The sequence below is a fragment of the Triturus cristatus genome, chromosome 8, assembly GCF_964204655.1.
Source record: "Triturus cristatus chromosome 8, aTriCri1.1, whole genome shotgun sequence".
In the NCBI taxonomy this organism is placed as follows: domain Eukaryota; kingdom Metazoa; phylum Chordata; class Amphibia; order Caudata; family Salamandridae; genus Triturus; species Triturus cristatus.
Genome location: NC_140591.1, coordinates 980,842,169 through 980,865,746, shown reverse-complemented (window position 1 = coordinate 980,865,746; position 23,578 = coordinate 980,842,169). Strand labels below are relative to the sequence as shown.

The window sequence follows — 23,578 nt, the reverse complement described above, 5'->3', positions numbered from 1 at the left end:
CGACCAGTGATGCACCGTGGTCCGATTGGCAAGCAGGTAGGTTCTTGTCTCCTGCCGGCTCTCAGAGCACCTTTTGATTTTCCCAAGTTTTGTTTTGTTCCTAATTGGACACCTTTAGTACCACTTCCAAGGACCCAGGGCTGGGTGGCCACCATTTTGAGGGCAGTACTCACTTCAGGCAGGGCCCAGGTCTGGATTCAAGGTTTTTGGAGCTTGTTTTAGTCCCTGTACTTCAGAACAGAAGGACCAACAATTAACCCATAGGAGTCACTGTGGCAGTGCTGAGATCACGCAGAAAGGCAGGCTTCAAACAGGAGAGAAGTCCTGTAGGGTTACAAGGCAGACTTCAATCAGCAGGGCAGTCCTCTGGTAGCAGCAGGGCACTCCTCTGAAGTACAATGCAGGCCTCAAGCAGCAGGGCAGTTATCTGAAGTACAAGACCGTCCTCCTGGGGGTCCTCTGCAGGTCCAGAAGTAAACTGAGGAGTGGGTCTGAGGGTCCTAATTTTATACCTGGTGCCAGTTTTGAAGTGGGTAAAATGTTTAGAGTTTTCTCCCACAGTTGGTGCTGGAATTTTCTTCCTCTCTGCCCAGGCTCCAGGGGTCTTCGGTGACAAAAGGCTAGTGTGAAATTCTTTGTGAGTGTGCTGAGGCAGTTCTTTTGAGAGGACTGCTCTGCCCCTCTCATTCTGGCTTTATTCCCATCCTGTCAGCAACCAGTCCCCTTTGTCTCACTGTCTGAGAGGAATAAACAAAGGTCAACGCCCAACTAATCACAGTCACATGACCTTGGACAAAGGCTGCATGAACTAAACGATTAGGACAAAAAATTGACAACTTTTACAAAGTGGCATTTTCAGAATTGTGACTTTACCTTTACAGAGGATTTTGAATTACAGTTATTTTGAGACTAAACATGACATTTCTACCTCTCCCAATCAAAAATTCTCTCTAATTATATGCAATAAGGTAAAGCCTATGGGAGAGGTAGGCCTCACAACAGCGAAAAAATGATTTTGTAGTTTCTAACTGCCAGGACATGTGAAACTTAAAAGCACATGTCCAACTTTTTAAATACGGGGCACCCTGCCCTATGGGCTGTTTAGGGCCTGCCCTAGGGGTGACTTTTATGGGTGAATGACGGTACCATGCATGCAATTACCACAAATGCCTTCACCACACTGTCTACACATGCGTCATTACCACGCATGCTTTAACAACAAATATTTCGACAATGCATATGCCTTTAGCACGCATGCCTTTACCATAAAAATATTGTTGTAACGGCATGGTTGTTCAAGACATGTGCATGGTCAAAATTAGAATTGGTAAGTATAATTCCCATAATGTTAACTTCTCTCTCTTTCAATGGTATGGGCTGTGGCACAATGGTACTGAGCGTGTTTCTCATATATAAATAAAATCCTACATTCGATCCTGTTATCTACTATGAACATTATTTTTTTTTTTATAACATTTAAATGCCATTAGTTGAATGTTTTAGTCTTTAGCCATTTTTTAAAATAAAATATAATAGTTATTTAAGCATGCTATGTTTGCATTTTTCCTTTCCAACCCGAGCATCGCTGGTTTTCCTGCCTCGTCAGTTGCCTGTGATCAGTCTTTAGCTTCATCATTGCACCATCTAGTGGCTGTTTTTTCAATAGCAGCTGGGTGATAACTTTACAGATTTTCAAAACACGTTAAAGATACATTTCTTCGAATTGTAAAAACCCATACCTACCCTTACCCCTAAAAAACCCAGAAATATATTTAAAACCAACTATAAACACTAAAGTAAAGCAACAACCCTAAACACTAACATAGAGCGAGCAGCTATCGAAAACCAACCCTAAACACTAAAGCATAGCACCAACCCTAAACATGAAAGCATAGCACAAGCATGCCTTTCCCACGTATCTGCCTTTATCATTCATTCATTAACCACAAAATTCATGGTAAAGGCATGCATGCTAAAGACATATGCATAGTAATGCATCGTGGTAACGGCCACACATGGTTATGACCACAATGTAATGGCTGTTTCCCAACTTATATGTATTAAAATGGGAGGTTTAGGCATGGTCTTAGAAATTGGGTTCTTGGTTGAATTGGGTGTGAGCTCTCTTCAAGCAAGCACCACAATCCTAGTCAGGGTGAACCACGCATGTTATAAAATAAACCTTGTGCTCAACTCCTCTGGTAACATGGACACAAGCAGTCAGGTTTAACTTAGAAGCAATGTGTAAAGTATTTAGGCAACACATAAACATTAATAAAGTGAAAAAAACTGGTTATCCTGAGCACCACTCAGTGTGTAATATGAAATCAAAGTCCAGTCCGTCTTCTTTCAATCTCCGTTGTTTTATTCCTCCAATATTCCCATTATAGATCACTATTCATCCTTCATTTACACGTCTTATCTTCTCCAGGTAGCAAAATAGCCAACACGTGTTTCGTCAGATAGGATGCGTCCACATCTCTGACTTCATCAGGGCTATAAATAAATCGACAACATATGTCTAAGTCACACTAGAACTATTAACTAGAATCCCCTTCACCATCACACCCATGTGCTCGGCGATCATAAGGTGATTCATAGTTAGAAACAACTCCAACAAGAGTGGTCACATTAATTACCATTGAAGTATGCATGTCTTAGAAAGAGGGAATTAAATACAAAATATTCATAGTTACTTATATGATCTGGAAAAACAAGCATTGTAGCTTCAAGTGCATGCAGTATGTCCATACTATGGTCACATAACAATAATTATAAAAAGTGCATAAAAACACACTGTGCAATAGCGTACAGTGCATAATCCACCATCTAACACGTGCCCAGCGTCATTTCACTTTAAAGTATTGAGTTGTTGGGTTTTGAATTGTTCCGGATAATGGGCTCACCTTAAAAATGTCTCGCTATTCAAATAATACAATGCTTAGGATAAATTTCAGTATAATCGCTAATTTTCCAAAGTCCTCCATCCAGGATATACTGAACCTTCAATACAATTTCTCTGACCTGTAAGTAAGACAAATACATCAAAAGCATTGTCTACCACACAACTAAAAACTTCCTGAAGTTATCCATAGTGCTAGCTAAAATCTCAAACCTCCTCTTATTGTGGTGCTATATCTGCCATAACATCATGTGCACTATTCTGTTTACCTATTGCGAATATAAAACACCACTACTGACCATTGTTAATGTGATTACATAAAACTAATCCCCAGACAGTCAAACACCTATCACCATTTCTGGCAACATACCAGAAGCAACACCGTCAGTTACATTGATTAAACAACAATCTCTATGGCCCAAATTATATCGGTATTCAACACTTAAACAATTATTGCTGTGGAAACACAGTTCCGTGTAATCTCTGTGTTCCGCATTAGATACGGGACATTACATCTGAACAGAACACATAACCAGATAAGTATTATCTGGTGCATACTTTTTAGGTTTTGGATATTAAAGAACCAATTTTATAATCAATGTCCAGACATAATCCAAATATCATATATACCACTATATGTGAAAGAACACTATCAGTACTTACTTCGAGTGGCAGAGAGTACTCGTCACTCATCTCACCGGCGTTTAGCTCGGGCGCCATCTTAGATCTCTCATATTTATACTAGACCCAAAATCGGTTATTACTACATAATTAGTGATCATCTCGCACACTTTACTCAACATTTATAGTCCAACTATAAGACTTCAAATCCCTATTTCCGCATGTAAGTATTATGTACTACTCCTGTTTTCATCGATCCACACCAAATAAAAACCAACGATAACCTTACACAATATGGCCGCCATTACCTTCAATAACATAACGGAGTTCAACGATAACCACAAGCTTGAACTCGTAACACATACCCCATTGCTGCATGTCTCAACAAAACTTTATTCCTAACATTAGCGTACACAGATAATAATAAACATAACCTTTCCCAGACATTGAATATAATGAGGATTCTTTTTTGATATATCGCACATATTTCAAATGGATTCTAATTCTGTAGTGTTCTCAAATTATAATAAGTATATTTACCAATATAGGAAGCTCGATACAATTATTGTTAACTACTGATAAAATCCAGAGAGCATCTATTAAAAAAAAGCGATTGCGAGTTCTACATGTGTAATAAGAGGTGAGCCCACTTTCAGAGAACAACCAAAATATCATTATAGAGTCCATTATGTAATCACAACATACAAACTCAATAAAACCAGTATTTAAAGTACTCAACATCCAACAGAAATAATATATATAATAGTGATTATTGGACGGACTCCATGACAAAACATTTCTATTATACAACATTTCACAGATTCGTCTCTTGTATATTTCAGTATTCCGGATTCGAATGATCAGCATTATAGTCTGCACATTAGCATCAGCCCAATACTAATATCAGCCCAATGCCAATGTCTGTGTTAGTGAATGTTGAACAGACTCCTTAACAAAACATTCCTATTGTACAACATTTCGCAGATTCATCTCTTGTACATTTCAATATTTTGGGTTCGAGTGATCAGCAGCATGGTCTACATATTATTATCACCCCAATGTTACACCATTCATACACCCAAAAAATATTGCATCTCATGATCTATATTGAGACCCTGTTCCACTGATTTCAGAGTCATTATCCATCGTGCCTCAGTTTGCCTTAGCCTTAACTCCCTATTGCTGCCCCTAGAGTTACTTGGTATCATCTGTAGCCCATGGAATCTGAATTGCAAATACCTACCCTGAGCAGTACAATCGCACATATGCTGTGCTATCGGGTATCTCATATCTCGTTGTTTAACAGCCCTGAAATGTTCCAAAATTCTCTCTCGAATGGATCGTATAGTACTGCCAACATAAATCATCTTGCAATTGCAGATCAGTATGTATACTACATACTTCGTCATGCAATCTATATGGGTCTTGACTTTAAACACAGAAGAGCCATTGTAACTAAAAACTTGAATGCCATCTACGGCCAGCTTGCACATACTGCAGCGACCGCATTTGTATGAACCAATAGTCATGGTATGTAGCCATGTCTCTGGTTGCAATATGGGTGGATAACTTGGGCTAATAACCCCCCGTATCGAGTTACCTTTTTTATATGTAATGCTGGGATAGTCCCTCACATGACTCTGCAGATCTCTGTCAATTTTCAACAGGGGCCAATGTCTTTTCAGTATATTATACAGCTTATTGGAGTAGGGATGATAGTTGGTAATGAGTCTCACAACACTCTCCTTATTCCCCACACTTGTGTTTACTCTATCTCTTAAAGTATCACGCCGTTTTAATTTTTGTGTCCTAATCTCAGCCTGATTCACCACATCCTTGCTATAACCTCGTTTGAGGAAGCGTCCCCTGATGTCTTTCAATTTCCAGTCAAATTAATGTTCCTGGCTGCAGTTTCTACGAGCCCGTAGCATCTCGCCATACAGAATGGAATTAATTTGACATTTGGGAAGGGCACTATCAGCATGCAACACAGAATTGCATGATGTGGGCTTGGGATGCATACGGCTATGGATTTGATCACTTGAAATGTGAAATTCAACATCTAGGAACACTAATTCAGTTTTGCTCTGAGTCATCGTGAATTTCATATTATGGTCGTTGTTGTTGAGGAATTCAAAAAATAGATCAAGTTTACAAGAGGGGCCTGTCCAGATCATTATGCAATCGTCGATAAATCGACCCCAGTAATGTATATCGTCAGTCAGTTTGTGGCTGCGAGGTCCCCAGATATACACTGTCTTGAACCATCCCATAAACAGGTTGGCGAAAGACTGTGCAAATCTGAATCCCATCGCAGTACCGCATAGTTGCTTATACCACTCTCCATTAAAGAGAAATATGTTATTGTTAAGTATTAAATGTGACATCTCAATCAACATTTCAGAGTGAGCCAAGTACTCTACTTGCCGCTTGTCCAAAAAATGTCCAAGTGCATGCAAACCTTTTTCATGTTCTATATTGGTATAAAGTGATACCACATCAAAAGATACTAAGGTCATGCCAGGTTCCCACCTTACGTCACACAACATATTCAATAGATGCTTGGTATCACGTATATACGATGGTAGATTGGATACATGTGGTTGTAGGTAGACATCGACATATTGAGAAAGCTTCTCTGTAGGCCCCCCATTCCCCGAGATAATGGGTCTACCCGGGGGAAACTGAAGCCTTTTATGCACCTTAGGCAAGGTGTACAAACAAGGAAACCTCGGCCGATCAACCATTAGGAATCTATATTCGTCCTCATTTATAAGGTCATTTTCACACCAATCTTTTAGATGACCATTGATAGTACGAGTAATGTCATATATTGGATTACTATTAAGTTTGATGTAACACTTATCGTCCTTGAGTTGCTCAAAGATTTCATTGTCATAATAAACTTTACTCATGACAACCATACATCCGCCTTTATCGGCTTCCCGAACAATTACTCTCTTGTCTTGTGCCAGCTCATATAAGGCTGCTCTCTCCTGAGGGGTCAAATTATCTTTAAAATGATATTTCTTATATTTATTTTTGGTTTCTTGCCATTTATCAATATCTGTAAGAACAGCTTTATATGATGCTGATCATTCGAATCCGGAATACTGAAATATACAAGAGATGAATCTGTGAAATGTTGTATAATAGAAATGTTTTGTCATGGAGTCCGTCCAATAATCACTAGTATATATATTAGTTCTGTTGGACGTTGAGTACTTTAAATACTGGTTTTATTGACTTTGTATGTTGCGATTACATAATGGGCTCTATAATGATATTTTGGTTGTTCTGTGAAAGTGAGCTCACCTCTTATTACACACATAGAACTCATAATCACTGTTTTTTAATAGATGCTCTCTGGATTTTATCAGTAGTTAACAATAATTGTATCGAGCTTCCTATATTGGTAAATATACTTATTAAAATTTGAGAACACTACAGAATTAGAATCCATTTGAAATATGTGCGATATATCAAAAAATAATCCTCATTATATTCAATGTCTGGGAAAGGTTATGTTTATTCTTATCTGTGTACGCTAATGTTAGGAATAAAGTTTTGTTTAGACATGCAGCAATGGGGTATGTGTGACGAGTGCAAGCTCGTGGTTATCGTTGAACTCCGTTATGTTATTGAAGGTAATGGCGGTCATATTGTGTAAGGTTATCGTTTTTATTTGTGTTGGATCGATGAAAACAGGAGTAGTACATAATACTTACATGCGGAAAGAGGGACTTGAAGTCTTATAGTTGGACTATAAATGTTGAGTAAAGTGTGCAAGATGATCACTAATTATGTAGTAATAACCGATTCCGGGTCTAGTATAAATATGAGAGATCTAAGAAGGCGCCCGAGCTAAACGCCGGTGAGATGAGTGATGAATACTCTCTGCCACTCGAAGTAAGTACTGATAGTGTTCTTTCGCATATAGGGGTATATATGATATTTGGATTATGTCTGGACATTGATTATAAAATTGTTTTTTAATATCCAAAACGTAAAAAGTATGCACCAGATAATACTTATCTGGCTATGTGTTCTGTTCAGATGTAATGTCCCGTATCTAATGAGGAATGCAGTGATTACACGCAACTGTGTTTCCGCAGCAATAATTGTTTAAGTGTTGAATACCGATATAATTTGGGCCATAGAGATTGTTGTTTTATCAATGTAACTGACGGTGTTGCTTCTGGTATGTTGCCAAAAATGGTGATAGGTGTTTGACTGTCTGGGGATTAGTTTTATGTAATAACATTAACAATTTTCAGTAGTGGTGTTTTATATTCGCAATAGGTAGACATAATAGTGCACATGATGTTATGGCAGATATAGCACCACAATAAGCGGAGGTTTGAGATTTTAGCTAGCACTATAGATAACTTCAGGAAGTTCTTAGTTGTGAGGTAGACAATGCTTTTGATGTATTTGTCTTACTTACAGGTCAGAGAAATTGTATTGAAGGTTCAGTGTATCCTGGATGGAGGACTTTGGAAGATTGGCGATTATACTGAAACTTATCCTAAGCATTGTATAATTTGAATAGCGAGACATTTTTAAGGTGAGCTCATTATCCGGAACAATTCAAAACCCAAAAACTCAATACTTTAAAGTGAAATGATGCTGGGCACGTGTTAGATGGTGGATTATGCACTGTACGCTATTGCACAGTGTGTTTTTATGCACTTTTTATAATTATTGTTATGTGACCATAGTATGGACATACTGCATGCACTTGAAGCTACAATGCTTGTTTTTTCAGATCATATAAGTAACTATGAATATTTTGTATTTAATTCCTTCTTTCTAAGACACACATACTTCAATGGTAATTAATGTGACCACTCTTGTTGGAGTTGTTTCTAACTATGAATCACCTTATGATCGCCGAGCACATGGGTGTGATGGTGAAGGGGATTCTAGTTAATAGTTCTAGTGTGACTTAGACATATGTTGTCGATTTATTTATAGCCCTGATGAAGTCAGAGATGCGGACGCATCCTATCTGACGAACACGTGTTGGCTATTTTGCTACCTGGAGAAGATAAGACGTGTAAATGAAGGATGAATAGTGATCTATGATGGGAATATTGGAGGAATAAAACAACGGAGATTGAAAGAAGACGGACTGGACTTTGATTTTATATTACACACTGAGTGGTGCTCAGGATAACCTGTTTATGTACTGGAGGACCGGTTTTTCTGGTCCAATTTTTGGGGGTATAGGTGGCTGCCCTCTTCCTTGGAGCACACAATTGGATAGTTAGCGCATTTGACTGTGGGGATCACTGTGATCTAATTTGCGCATAAAGCCTTGCCACATGTAGCTTTGGTTATTTTATTAATAAAGTGAAAGCCCCACACAAAAACGTTCCCAAAGAGATTTAGAAAAACAGAGTATATTTAAAAAAATAAAACGATACCAAGAAGACACAAATCCATTCAGTGTTACTTGAAATATGCAATTTTTAAGTATTAAAGTAAAATAGCGCCTAGAAACGGAAATCGCTTGTAAGTTCAAGCCTGGCACATGGGAGTCGAGCTGGCATCAGGGACCAACATAGGCCAGGTGAAAGAGTTACCTTCGAGCTGTGAGCCAAAAAAGCAAGGGTTCACGGAGTTAGGAGTGCCGCCAGGCAAAGGCCGATGATCAGAGTCGCTTGTTCGTCAGAGTTGAGAGAGGCTGCAGCCACAGAATCCGAACTGAAGCGGGCATCGGACCGGGGTCGCTGTCGCTGGTATCATACAGGAGTGTCATGGTTCCTGTTAGGGAGGGCTAGGCAATGTGTGGTGGCTGTTGATGGGTTGATGCGAGATAGCCTCACGAGCATACCAGGTAAGCCTCATGGGGTTCTGACAGAACTGGAAGCCTACGTTTTATATCTTGCCTGGGCGACATGAGCAACCCCGACATAACCCTACAGGATATCGCAGCCATGTTGTTCTGCATACAGGCAGACAACCTGAGCATGCACCAGGACATCACGGCACTGCAGAACCAAATAGCAGTAGGGCAAACAGGGACTTGGGGACCAGACCCTGCGGTTAGAGCCAAACCGGGGGGGTGTGTTTGCCCTCCTATATTCAATCCAGGGGGATCAGCACCCGATACCCACAGTCACATCCCACCCATACAGGTGCTAGCTCCTCACCCAGTTCAGCTAGCACCTCCTGAACGCTTTTATGGTGATAGCTCCAAGTACAGCATTTTTCCTGAACCAATGCCAGCTGCACTTCATGGCCCGTGCTTCCGCCTTCCCGGATGACGCCTCCAAGGTTGCGTTTATCCTGACCTATCTCGAAGGAGTTGCCGCCCAGTGTTCCATAGCGTTGGTAGAAAACAACGACCCTATGCTGTATAGGCTTCCCGTGTTCACAGAAACCTTACGATGGATGTTCGCCCGCCACACGTTTGTGCAGGCTGCAGACAATGAGCTCCTCAACCTGAAACAGGGCTCTTCTGACCATCTGCATTATATCACCACCTTCAACAGGCTCGTTATCGAAGCCAGATGGCCAGACTCCAAACAAATATCCGTGTTTTACCGAGGCTTACGGGATGAGATCAAAGACCTCCTCTCACAACACTCCGATCCCCCGGAGGACATCGGATCTTTCATAGACTTGGTACTCAGGATAAAATTCAGACTGCAGGAAAAAGAAAAAAGACGAAAACAGAATCTATGCCTGTACTGTGGCAAAGGCAGCCATTTCGTCAGAGAGTGCCCTGTGAAACTGGCCAAAACAAGAACCAATAAACCCTACGCTCTGTCAATAAGTCACAGGGATGAAGCGGGAAACGACGAAACCCAGTAGGCAAAGGGGTCGGTCTACTGGGTTCCTTCTCCATACGGTCCCCCTTCACCAGTTCCCTTGCCAACTTCCGACACATGGGTATTGCAGTAACGTTACAGTCCCTGGCAGGTCAGACATTGACAGTCACCGCGCTCATTGACTCTGGTGCTACAGGAAATTTCATTGACAACCGGTACATGGAAGGGTTAGGCATTCCAACGGTAACCAAGGACAAACCAGAAAGCGTGAAGGCTGTGGACGGTACCGACCTCTGGGCTGATACGCTTCCAGTCCGAAGCGATGAAGATGATGTGTGCGAATGGTCACATGGAGACCATTGCCTTTGCCGTGATCGACGCACCCCAATTCAAGCTCATTTTGGGCCCCCTTGGTTAGTGATGCACAATCCACGCATCGACTGGGTGACCCGGATCATGGTTCTGGATTCCTCCCACTGCACCTCCACCTGCTATCCATGGGCGATAGCACCCAGTGGACAGGAAATACAAGCCTGCCAAGTACCCTTGACTGGAATGGGTACAGTTACACAAGATGAAGTGCCTGAGGTGTATGCTAACCTGGGCTCTGTATTTGACAAGAAAGGGGCCAACACCTTGCCACCACACCGTCCTTTCGACTGCAGGATCGATCTGGTCCCTGTTTCAACCCTACCATGTAGCCGTGTTTACTCTCTCACTGAGACGGAGAACCTCCACTTACGCACCTAATTGGATGAGTTCCTGCGGAACGGATTCATACGCCACTCCAAATCACCCGTCTCTTCCTCTCTCTTTTTCGTGGCTAAGAAGGAGGGCGATCTAAGAACGTGTATCGACTACAGAGCCATAAACACCATAACCATCAAGAATCGGTATCCCTTACCGCTCATTTCCAACCTCTTGGATCAGGTGAAGGACGCCACAATTTACACCAAACTGGACCTACGAGGCTCCTACCATCTTGTCAGAGTCCGAGAGGGCGACAAATGGAAGACCGCGTTCCGAACCAAATACGGCCTTTTTGAATACCAAGTCATGCGCTTCGGACTCTGCAACGCCACGGCGGCCTTCCAGTACTTCATTGATGAGGTTTTAAGGGAATTCATCGATTGTTTCTGTGTCGTTTACATAGACGACACCCTGATTTATTCCAACAGCATCCCCGAACACGTCACTCACGTTCACGCTGTCCTGCAACAACTACAATTCCACGGTCTCTATGTCAAGCTAGAAAAAAGCGTGTTCCATACCACCATGGTCGAGTTCCTAGGACACATCCTAACCCCTGAAGGGGTCAGAATGGACATCAGAAAGGTGGAAGTGATACCACGATGGCCTTCGCCCTGTTCCATCATACAGGTCCAGAGGTTCCTGGGGTTCGCCAATTATTATAGGCGCTTCATCTGCAACTTTTCTAGCGTTGTTACTCCCATCACCAGCCTGCTGCGTAAAGGGGTGAAGTTCTGCTGGAACCCCAAGGCCGAGGAGGCGTTTCAGACCTTAAAGAAAAGGTTTTCCAGCGCTCCCGTCTTGGGGCACTCCAACCCGGATCAACCCTTCATTGTAGAAGCAGACGTATCACAGAACGCCTTGGGGGGTGTTGTCACAACGCAACGCAACGCAGGGACTGGGTTGTTACATCCCATAGCCTTTCATTCCCGAAAACTGCTGCCAGCGGAACGCAACTATACCGTTTCCGACTGCTCGCCATCAAAGCTGCCTTCGAGGAATGGTGCCATTACCTCAAAGACGCCCAACATCCAGTGACCATATACACCGACCACAGAAACCTGCAGTTCCTTCGTTCGGCCAGATCCCTTACGGCCAGACAGCTGAGGTGGACCCTGTTTTTTAATGAGTATGACTTCTTGATCACCTACCGCCTCAGAAGAGAAAACGCCAAAGCAGACACCCTGTCCAGATTGGACGAAACCGAAGAAGACATACCAAGAACCGAACATGTATCTATCCTTCCTGACCATTGCTTCCAAGGGGTAATCCTGTCCTCCTCCTTCTTCACCCTGTTATGTGAAGACTTAAAACAAAAAGAACCAGAAGAATGGATCGGAGACCTGGGTGGGATCACTGTCCAGGCTAGGCTCTTATTCAGAGGAGATCAATACTATCTCCCGCTGGAAAAACATCAGCTACAGGCCTTGTACTTGTGCCATGACCATCAGCTGTCCATCCATCCAGGATTCCATAAACCCTTGGACTTCTTGCATAGACACTTCTGGTGGCCTTCCATGGATTCTGCCGTTCGTTCCTACATCAATCGTTGTTCCGTCTGTGCACAAGGTAAAATCCGTTCCAGTCCTTTGGTAGGTCTGTTGAACCCGATCCCGGTACTGCCTCGTCCCTGGCACACGGTCTCCATCGACTTCGTTGTTGAGCTACCCAAGACCAAGACAGGTTTTACCACCATCCTCACCATTGTGGATCATTTGACGAAAATGGCGCATTTCGTGCCCTTGAAGACGTTGCCATGTTGCCATCGGCTATTGACTTGGCCCTGATCTTCGCACACAACGTGATCCGGTTTCACGGCGTGCCCTCTGTGTTGATCATGGATAGGGGCTCCCAATTCGTATCCAGGTTCTGGGGTGAGGTGTGTAAAAACATTGGCATGGAAACACGTCTCTCATCGGCGTATCATCCTCAGACAGACGGGCAGGCGGAACGAACAAACCAGACCTTGGAACATTGGAACAATGGAGGTTGTTTACTGCTATCCATTGAACAAGATTGGTCAGAAGTGCTCTGGATGGTGGAGTATGCGTATAATAACAGCAAACACACGTCCATAGGAATGTCTCCATTCTTCTGTCTACAAGGTCGACACCCTCGATCACAACTGTGGGAAAAACCAACGGTCTGCCATATACCTACCGTACAGGAGTACCATGCCCTTCTACATAATCTGTGGCAGAAGGCCCGGTTTGAACTTGCCAAAGCCAAGGAAAACCACAAACAGTATGCCGATGCTCATAGACAAACAGAACCAGATTACAAAAAAGGGGACGAGGTCTGGGTGTCCATAAAGAACCTCAATGTACACGGACCCAAAAAACTACTACCTCGCTTCGTAGGCCCTTTTCCCATAGAAAAAATCATCAATCCGGTGGTAGTGAGACTCACTTTGCCTCATCAGATGAAACTGCGCCCGGTGTTCCATGTATCTCTCCTATGTCCTGCCCATCCCAAGACACTGGTTGTCAGTCCTCCACCACCCATCCTTAGGGACGATCACGAGGAATACGAAGTAAAGACCATCCTAGATTCCCGTAGAACCAGGGGGAGGCTTCTTTATCTGGTGGACTGGAAAGGGTATGGGCCGGAGGAACGTTCCTGGGAACCCTTGTCCCATGTGCGCCATGCTCCCCTGTTGGATCGAGCATTCCATGCTCGGCATCCGCACAAACCTCACCCTGCCACCCCAGTGTAGGAGGGGGTTCTGTCTTGGGAGAGGGTACTGTCATGGTTCCTGTTAGGGAGGGCTAGGCAATGTGTGGTGGCTGTTGATGGGTTTCGGTCCGAGGGTTGTGCGCAGCGCAGCAGGGCAGGTCAGCGGTCTAGCTGTCCTACCAAGAAGTGTATCAGCCAGCTAGGATGCGCTACCGGGTGAGACCGCATAAATCCGTGGTGCTCAACCCAACAGCGCTTCCATTACTGATCCGGAGTGCAAGCCTGCCACTTGCGACCCTCTTACAGACGCCTTGCTACACCCGTTCAGCCCGAGACCGCTGCCGCCATAGACGCGTGGTTGCGTCGTCCTTGCCTGAAACCCTCCTTTGTGCCTGGACCTCCGATACGCTGGTACACGTTCATTGCTTCTTGTTCTTTGCCCCCCTCAGCGCAGGAGCACTTGTTTCCTTGGCCCTGCGACACACTTGCTTCGACACACTTGTGTTCTTGTATTTCGCTGTGACACGCACAGGAAAAGCGTGCTCACGGCGGCTTGTTTCTTCCCGGCGCAGGAGCGCCTTGTGTTCTTGTACTTTGCTGTGACACGCACAGGGAAAGCGTGCTCACGGCTACCTGTTGCTGCACGGCGCAGGAGCACCTGGCCAATGCCTATACTGTGACACGCACAGGGAAAGCGAGCTCACGGTTACTTGTTGCTTCCCAGCGCAGGAGCGCCTTGTGTTCTGGTACTCGCTGTGACACGCACAGGGAAGCGTACTCATGGCTATTTCTTTGTTTTTACCGCGCAGGAGCGCCTTATTCTTTATGCTTCCCGCGACACGCACAGGTAACGCGTGATCGCGGCTTCCTCGTTTACCTTCACTCACCGGAACACTCCTTGTTTTCTTTTCGTCCTTACCCAGCTACCACGCAGGTGAGCGTGGGGGCCCTTCTTCTGTCGCTGACGTTGGACTCTCTGGGGCCGCTCTCTACTGGTGCTTCAAGAACCAGACCGCTTGCCTTCCCAGGTGACTATACTCATTGACCCTTGCATTGGTATGAGTGCTGTGGATGTACAAGCATGCTAGAAGGGTGAGCAAATGCACTAATCTATGGGTTCCTTTCTTCTATAGCTTGCGATCCCACAACAAAAGTCCTCAGTTTAGTGCAGATCCTTTAAGGACGGCGTCCCTTCCCACCACCTTTTTGACTCCTTCCCCTGGTCCCATCCTCGCCTCGGTCAGTATATCCACGCTGCCAAGCTAAGGAGGGGGACGGTGGAGGTTGTTTGTGTCGTCTCTGCGAGATAGCCTCACGAGCATACCAGGTAAGCCTCGTGGGGTTCTGACAAGGAGCCACTGGGCATTAGAACCGCTGGAGCCATAGATTAGGGTCCGCTTTGGGACCCGAGTCAGGGAGCTGTTGATGGCTGCTGTCGGAATTGAGTGGAGCCGCGGCTTCGGATCTGCAGGGGGTGTCGGACCGGGGTGCTGTTTTGGTGTCAGACAGGAGCCACTGGGCTCATCGATGGTTGCTGCTGCCGTCGGTGTCAGCCATTGCTTGGCTTCAGAACCGCCTTTAGCCCTTCATCTTATTTGGCGCGTTGACCTTCAGAAATCATCAATCGGAACTGCTTCGGAGTCGGGGATCAAGGAACCACTTAGTGTTGTTCAGAGTCGGTAAGCAGAAACTTGCAGGAATTGCAGGGAGGAGCACACTCTGACACCCCCCAAGGGTCCTGGACCTTTAGGACAGGCAAGGGTGGCCAGGACTCACTCCTTCAGAGGCAGAAAAGCAGCAAGCAAGGACCCAGTAAGGTTTTGGTCAAGGGAAAAGTATGTGAGGCCTCTGGAACTTGTCCTGAAAGTTCAAGCAGGGAACCAGCAAACTGGTTCTTGGAGTCACTCAGGAGTCTTGGAAGAGACAGCAGGTCCAGTCTCTCATGCAGCAAGGCAAACAGCTGTGCAATATTGTCTTCTGGTTTCCAGTCCAAAGATGTTCTGAGACACTCTCGGAGATGGGCTTGGAGCCTTTGAAGTGAGTACTGACACCAAGCCCTGACCTGAGCAGTTCCTCTCCCCTCCTTCAGAGATGCCAAGATGTCTGGTCCCTGGTGTGCTGGTCATTGTTTGAGTGCGCAGACAAACCATTGAAATGTAAGTGGTGTGAGTGTCAGCTCCACCGCCTCATCCTACCCCGGGTGTTCACTACTGAACCCCCCCTATTGTCTATTGTCTATTGTCTGGTCCAATTCACAACCCAGGGAGACAGTCATCATTATGCAGGCAGGGAGACTACATCCAGGAAAAGTAGTCATTTTAACATTAGGAGCTAAAATCCAACTTTACCATTCAAGAGGATTTTAAATTCTAATGCAAGTAAGTGTAAGAAATATTTCTTTAGCTGTTGCCATTCTGATTACAGCCTTGAGTGTTGCACAAATGTGAATCTGTGTTAGTTCATGGGGGTGTCAGGCTTTGCAACAGTCAAAGTCGAATTTGGGATATTTTCACTGTTAGGACATTTAACACTTAAAGTACCTATGTCACCCTTTTTTAATACAATGCACCCTGCCCTCTGAGCTGAAAGGGTCTACTCTATTTGAGATTTATATGTAATGAAAAGGAAGATATAAGGCTTTGGCAGGGGTTTATCCTGTCAAGTCGTCATGGTAGTTTTACAAACTACAGTTGCATGTTGCAGGGGTGCACGTCTGAAATATATGTTTAGGGGTACAGTAGTGGGTTGCACAATAAGTGATGCAGCCCATAATTTACAGGCCCTTGATTCCACAGTACCACTTATCAGGGACGTACAAGCAAGTTAAATGTGCCACACCGGTAGATACCAATTGTAACATGTTTAGGGGAGAGGGCACAAGCACTTTGATGCTGGCTAACAGTAGTGTGAAGGGTTCTAAAGCCAATAAAAAAGAATTCAGCAATAAAAGAACCAAAAAGGCAGTAAATCTGGGGAGTAACCACTCAATGATTTGCTGTCCAACAGATGGCAAAAGGTGAATTTTGCCAGGTCGAACTTGCAGTTTAAAACTGCACACAGGCTGCAGTGGCATACCTGAGACACTTTTTAACATGCTACTTAAGTGGTTTGCCCACCAGTATCATAAAATTTAGAGTCCCCGGGTACATGTTGTACCGCTTTACTAGGGACATATTAGCAAATTAAAGTTACCAATTGGGTGAATGCCAATATTTCCATGTTTAGAGGAGAGAGCAGAAGCACACTAGCGCTGTTTAGCAGTGGTAAAGTGCACAGAGTCTAACACTCATCTAGACATCCCCAACAAGCACTGCTGTTTAGCTCAAACAGATCTGTAAGTTATTGATTGGGTCTACTTTGCTCCATTGCATAATTATTCCCTTATTCAGCACAACATTAATTGTTTTATCGAATTTGGTTTTAAAATTTGTTCAGTTACCTTAAATGACGTCACACTAAAAAAAACGAATGTGGTCTAATGTGGTTGGGTCCAACAACTGGGCAAGGGGTCAGACCCCTGTAGCAAAACAAGGCTGTATTTCATAATTAGCATATTAAGTGCCATATGGCTCATTCCCAAAATGATACTGCTTCACTGCTTCCCGCACCCCCCGCTTGTATTTGCACATCCATCAACAAGTTGTGGTTTTTTACATATCTATGTATTAAAATTGCCAGCCCATATGATCGAATGATTGCCTTTGACCATGAAACAATCCAGACTGTGCTCTAACTGGTTGATTACATTATTGTGGCAGTAATCAAAAATATTATTTAAAAAATGCATTACCAAAATGCTACAAGTCTCTGAAAATTGAATGTGGAACAATTGGAAAATTTTGAGTCACATTTAGACTGTACAACTTTTGCTTACTAGAGGATTGAGATGGACAAGGTTCACCCACCTTTTGCTTTCCCCATTCTGGAAGGTGTTGAATGTGTGATAAAAGAACAGTATTCTTCAGTATAGGCTGGTTTGGTAGCCCAGGTTTCTTGAACATAGAGCAAGTCAAAAATCCTCACAAATTTGAGCCAATCTGAACTAACCCGTTTAGAGGCTATAATAATAATGTAATTTATAAAGCACATGGTTACTTAACATGAAGTGTACCAGGGCTAGGAAGCTGGGTGCAGAAAACGTACAGCACAGTGGGGAGAGACTAATCGGAACCAAAAAGCAGAGTTTTCAGTTTAAAAAAAGATCAGTTCGGTGGTGGCCTGCCGAAGGAACAGTGGCAGCGAGTTTCAAGCTTTGGAAGCCAGGTAACTGAAGCCACCCGCTCTAGCCCTCTTAACTCTGGGAACGGAGGCCAAATTGGCCACGGCCAATCTCAGAGCTCTATTTGGAGCATAGAGTGTAACCATCTCCTGCAAATAAGAGGGGTTTTGACAAGGACGTGTCTTGTAGAAAAAACAGAGAGCCTTAAAGGTAATTGTCTGTTTCACTAGTGCCCAGTGCAACTTCTTTAGTGTGATGTTGATAGTAGCATGCCCCGGGAGTCTGAGCAATGTCCGTTCTGCCGCATTCTCTCATTGAAGCCTATTCAGTTGCGAATGGGAGAGGCCCAGGTACAAAATATTTCAGTAATCCAATCTGTATATAACCAGCACCTGGATTATTGTTTTTTGGGCTGGCTCAGGAATAAGGTGAAGATATTTTAAAGAGCTCTAAATCCCAAAACACTTTCCGGGTGGGACATTGATCTGAGCATCGAATAAGAGCTTCTCATCGAACCAGATGCTGAGGTTCTCAAACTTAGGTTTGGGAGATGTAAGGGGCCTAGATTATTTAGCAAACAAGACATAGACCAGAAATTCAAATGTTTGTCTAGTACCAGGACCTCAGTCTTCTCACCATTCTGTTTTAAACAGTTGAGGTCCATCCAAGCGGCAACATTGGACAGGCATGTACACAAGAGATAAGCAAGGTGTTGGGGTTTGACGGAGCAGTAGAAATACCAAGACTAAAGGAGAAAGACTTGTAGAAAGAGGGAGATGAGTCGTGAGGTTGGGAGAGAGTGGTGAGGTAAGATAAAACATATAGAGATGGTGAGGTAAAGAAGGTGAGTTGAAATTAAGGAGGATGTTCAGAGAGATGACAAAAGGGAGGCAATAAATGAGAAAAAGGTAAAGAAAATGAAAGTGAGAGAGGTAGCAAGAAAGGAGGAGAAAGATAGTGAATGATGTGAGATAGAGGGAAGAGATGTAGGAAGAGAGAGAGGAGATGTGGAGAGTTTAGGTTACAAATGAATGGTGAAATAAAGTGAGAATTTAGCTAGTGAAAGAAATGAGAGGTAGAGAAAGTAGGGAGGGAGAGCTGTGACGGAGAGCGTGGTGAAGGAAAGAAAGTTAGCAAGACGTGAGGAATGGAGATGAAGAGGTGAGGTAAAGAGGCAAATGAGGTTGAGAGAGGTAAAGTGATCTAGTAGACATACAGAAGAGGATAAAGATAAAGAGCGAAAAGGTGTGGGGTGAGGGATGATATACAGTTTAAGTTGTATAAGGAAAGTAAAGATTTGAGAAATGTGTCACTTCCTCTCCCATGGCAATCCCTTTCAAATGTATTTCTTGACTCTCCCATTCTTGCTAAAAATGGTTTCAAACTTTTATAGGGAAAACTTAAACCCTGCTTTCTGGTACTTCTCTTGTTTAATTTTACTACCTGTGCAAGGCATTCCTGCAAGTTTGAAGTGACTTTATCTTGTTCTTCCTTTAGAATCTTAAAAAGAATTGCTCGACGTTCACTGTCCTTTCGCAGGAGGAAGAGGCCGGAATCTCGCTCTTCTGATGACGCAGATGGGCTCCTGTCTTCAGACACTGAGTTCTCGTCAGGGATACTGAATAAGGTGAGACAAATGAGCAATTTTTTAGGGCAGAATTTAAAGACAATATTCGTTTCAACCCCTGACCGATGTAGGTAACACACATTTTGGACACTTGTTCATCTAAAACGTACCTCTCAATATTATGGTAGCAATCTTTTTTTACTTTGAGTTATAATACAAAATGCCTGATGTTTGAGAGGGTTTGTACTTGCAAAGCCTACAGTTAACAAAATTGCAGGCTGTGCAAATCGAGATCCCCCAGTCACAATGTACCAAAGTAACATTATGAGGCTCAAATGGATTTGGTACTTGCAATGTCCACAGCGCTATGTGAAAGAAAGAAGGGGAATGAAAGAGGCACCCACTTCCATGAAACTGTATCAAAGTCTTGCAACCGGTATTGAAGTTGTAAATCACTAATTGGATACCCATAATCAAAAGGGGGTGGCTTCCATTTGAACAACTGGACACTCCATGACAGACAGCTTCCACTTTAAGCCTTTTCAGCAAGCAGGTCTCTGCCAGACAGGCGGCAATTTCAAAGTATTGAGGCAGTAGTCCAAAGGGATGCAGAGGGAAAGACCTCTGCCAGCCGAGTGGGCCTTCCGCAAAAGTCAATCTGACCACATTTGCCACTTAAATGGATGGAGGGGGCAGAAAGAGATCCAGAATGATTTTCGAGGTGTAAGATTTTCTTTCCACGTTCTTTATGAGTTTCAAGAATCCTCCTAGATATTTACACACCTACTCAAACATACATCCACCCACATATCCCCAAATACATACATCACTACACATCCACCCAAAGCATTCATCCACACACCTACATCGGTCCACACATACATAAACAGATTCACCCACATTAACTGATCCTTAATCATTCCATTCACACTCAAAATGACTAGTCTTTCAGCATGCAGATTGCCATCCCCCTTCTTATCACATGCATTCGCCACTCATTTTCCATTTAATTACATTTTCCATCCACACACATCCCTCATTCATTTGCCAATACAGCTATACTCACAAATTCTGTCAAGCAGAAATTCGCAATGTATTCTCCTTTTTGCTAACATATTTGTCCACCTTTTTGACCCAGACATCAAGGTAGCTGCTCATTCAAATGCTCACTTATCTTCATACAGCAACCCCCTTCAGTCACTCATTCAATCATCCACCCACTCACCCACCCATAGTCATCCATCTATCTATTCACCTACCCATTCGCACAAAAGTGTCCATCAATACAAATACAATTTTACATAACACTTGACCAATTTCAAGACATTAATTTATCCATATACCCACATATCATCCAAAAGCTCATTCATCGATTCACCAATTAATTCACTCATATTTATTCATTCTCCCAATTACTCCCCCATCTGTTCACTTACACATGCCCTCACTCCTCCATCCATATATGCACCCAATGGATAGTATACTCTCACTCACCCATCAATTCACTACACAATACTCCTCCATCCGCTTAGATCCTACCCCCCATACACCGTCCCCACAGACCTTATCCTCAGACATGCATGCACAAATTAAACAATGAATTGACACTTCCTCAAAATACAACCTAATTCATCAGTGGTGGTTACCAGAACCATACACAACAAACCAGCTGTTACTTCTAATACTTCTAAATGCAGTCACAATACTCCAGATGACGTTTGACAGTCTAACACATTCTTTCAGATGCGGCTTTAACCACTAGATACTGTTCCAAAATGAGGGCTCCAGATCTCGGTGCAAAGTTTCTGATGAGCCCAACAGTATTTGTCACAAACCGTGAGATGTGGCCAAGCAGAAGTAGACTCAATATCGCAGAGGTGGGCTTCAGAACAGCAAAGAAGGCTGCTGGTGAAACCTTCAGACTGAACACAGTAGGTGGGATGGGCACTAGACAAGTCCTCCAGAACGGGGCCTATTATGCATTGTGTGTTCTTGAATAGCAGTACAAATATTCCAGATGAGGCCTCTGGAACTGGATACAACACTTCAGAAGAGGTCTCCAAAACTGGACTCAAAATGACAGATGTGTCCTCCAAAACTGACCATGCTACACCCCATGATGTCTCCTTAGCTGGTCACAACATATCAGATAATTTTTCCAGCGATGCACATAGTCCCACAGAAAAGGCCTCCAGAACTAGATTCCAGACTCCAGTTGAGGCCTCCAGAATCAGCACAACACTTAGTCGCGCCAGTGCAGGTAAGGGCTCTGGCAGCGGGGCGTGGGGCTGGGTGCGGGGGGGGGGGGAGTTGACAGATAACAGAATAGGGAAAATAAAATAAAACCATCCTCAGTCGACTCGACCCCCCCGCGCTTATCTGCACCGGCCATGACAACAAAGCTGGAGATAAGACCTCCAGAACCTAATGCAATACTTGAAATGTGGCTTCCTGAAGTAGGTACTATATCAGCTGTGGTATCAAAAACTGGACACAATGTGCCAGATTTAACCAATGAACCAATGAAAGAAGTAGCACTATTCCTAACAAGGCACCAACCTAGTACTGCTCTCGAGAACTGAATGCAATACTTGAAGTGTGGTTTCTTGAACTAGATGCAGTCTCAGATGTGGTTTTACGAACTGGACACAATGCACCAGATTTAACTTATGTCACTAGTGGCAATATTCATGACAAGGCATAATGAATGTGACACAAATATTCCAGATCTAGTTTTAAGCACTAGAGTCACCACTAATCCTCTGGATCTCTAAACTAAGCTACAAATATGGGTATAAACCAGATTGTGGACTAAATATCTTTTGTGTCCTATATATTGTTGACAATAATATTGCCCTATCGCATTTGGTAATAGAAAATGTGCGACCAATACGACAATATTTTCATAGACAATATTTAGGACCCAATATTTATTTCTGAAAATATTTTTGTCAATATTGTACCATACAACCTCACATGAGGTGGACATAACACTCCAGAAATAAATAAACAACATCTACGTAGTTTCATCACACAATATACACTCAGATGACCTTGGTACTCAACTGGTTAAATTCACAATTAAGAAGAAGTACAGTTTCCAAGTGCTCATACAACATAAAATAATGCACCCCTTCAATGAGTTACCCTAATGTTTTTTTTTTTGTGTGCACCTACAACCATAAAAACGATCATATAAGTTAAAACTACAACGTGATGGGCAAAGAATGAGATGATCAGGAAATAAGTTCAAGGCATGTGGATTATTATAATCACCAGTGTCTCCAAGTTACAAATATACAAATCCTCATGCAGATACATTTTAGAGTGGAAACAGGGTAAGTGGCACCTATATTATCAGTTTTCCTAACATTGGCCAGTGGAAGAGGATCCAAATAGCAGAATCAAACGTGATGGAGGACAGCGTCATCACTGGTTGACTCACAGGAAGAAGAACTTTGAAAGAAAGGCTCATGACCTGAAAATCATTCAGGACCCCTTTCATCTCCTGCTTTGTCCATTTAAGTGACAAATGGAGTCAATTTAACTGTGGGCGATTGCCCACATCCAACACTGCTGGCTTTTAGTTTTTCTCAATAAAACGCACAGTTTTTAATTAAAATCAAAGTTTTTTCTGCCTGTACATGGAGGCCACTGTTTGTTTTCCTCTGCTCTTACCCACCATGCATTGCATGTTGTGCCTGGGCAGGGAAATCAATGGCTTTAGTCCTGAACTAAATAGCCAATGTGAACCAGTTGTAGTGTGACAGATGGCCTGCTGGGTCAAGAGTTTTCCATGTTGGAAACCGAGTTTTCCGCACCCCTCTAATTGCGGTGGGGGAACCACAGTTTTTGTGCACAGGAGTTCTGCTTAATCCTAAATAAGTCTGAAAGCTTGTTTCCACAACTTCCTTTCCAGGAAAACTATCCTTGTCCCAAACTTGATGTTTCTGTAATGTTATGAAACAACTGCGGGTACAGTGTCAGACTCCAATGCCTTTGGCCCCGGTATCAATGCCAAGCATTCCACACAATATATCCAGGTCTCATGGCTTATGCAGAAA

General features: G+C 43.4%; 1 protein-coding gene across 1 annotated transcript in view; it reads right to left on the bottom strand.

Moving 5' to 3' along the window:
- The window catches only part of MAP3K15 (mitogen-activated protein kinase kinase kinase 15), a 1,172,574-nt gene that overhangs the window by 133,427 nt on the left and 1,015,569 nt on the right, over window positions 1-23,578 (bottom strand). The window contains exon 22 of the mRNA XM_085622522.1: window positions 19,391-19,565. Within this exon, the coding sequence (XP_085478648.1) occupies window positions 19,391-19,565 (175 nt within the window). The remainder of the gene's footprint in view (window positions 1-19,390; window positions 19,566-23,578) is intronic.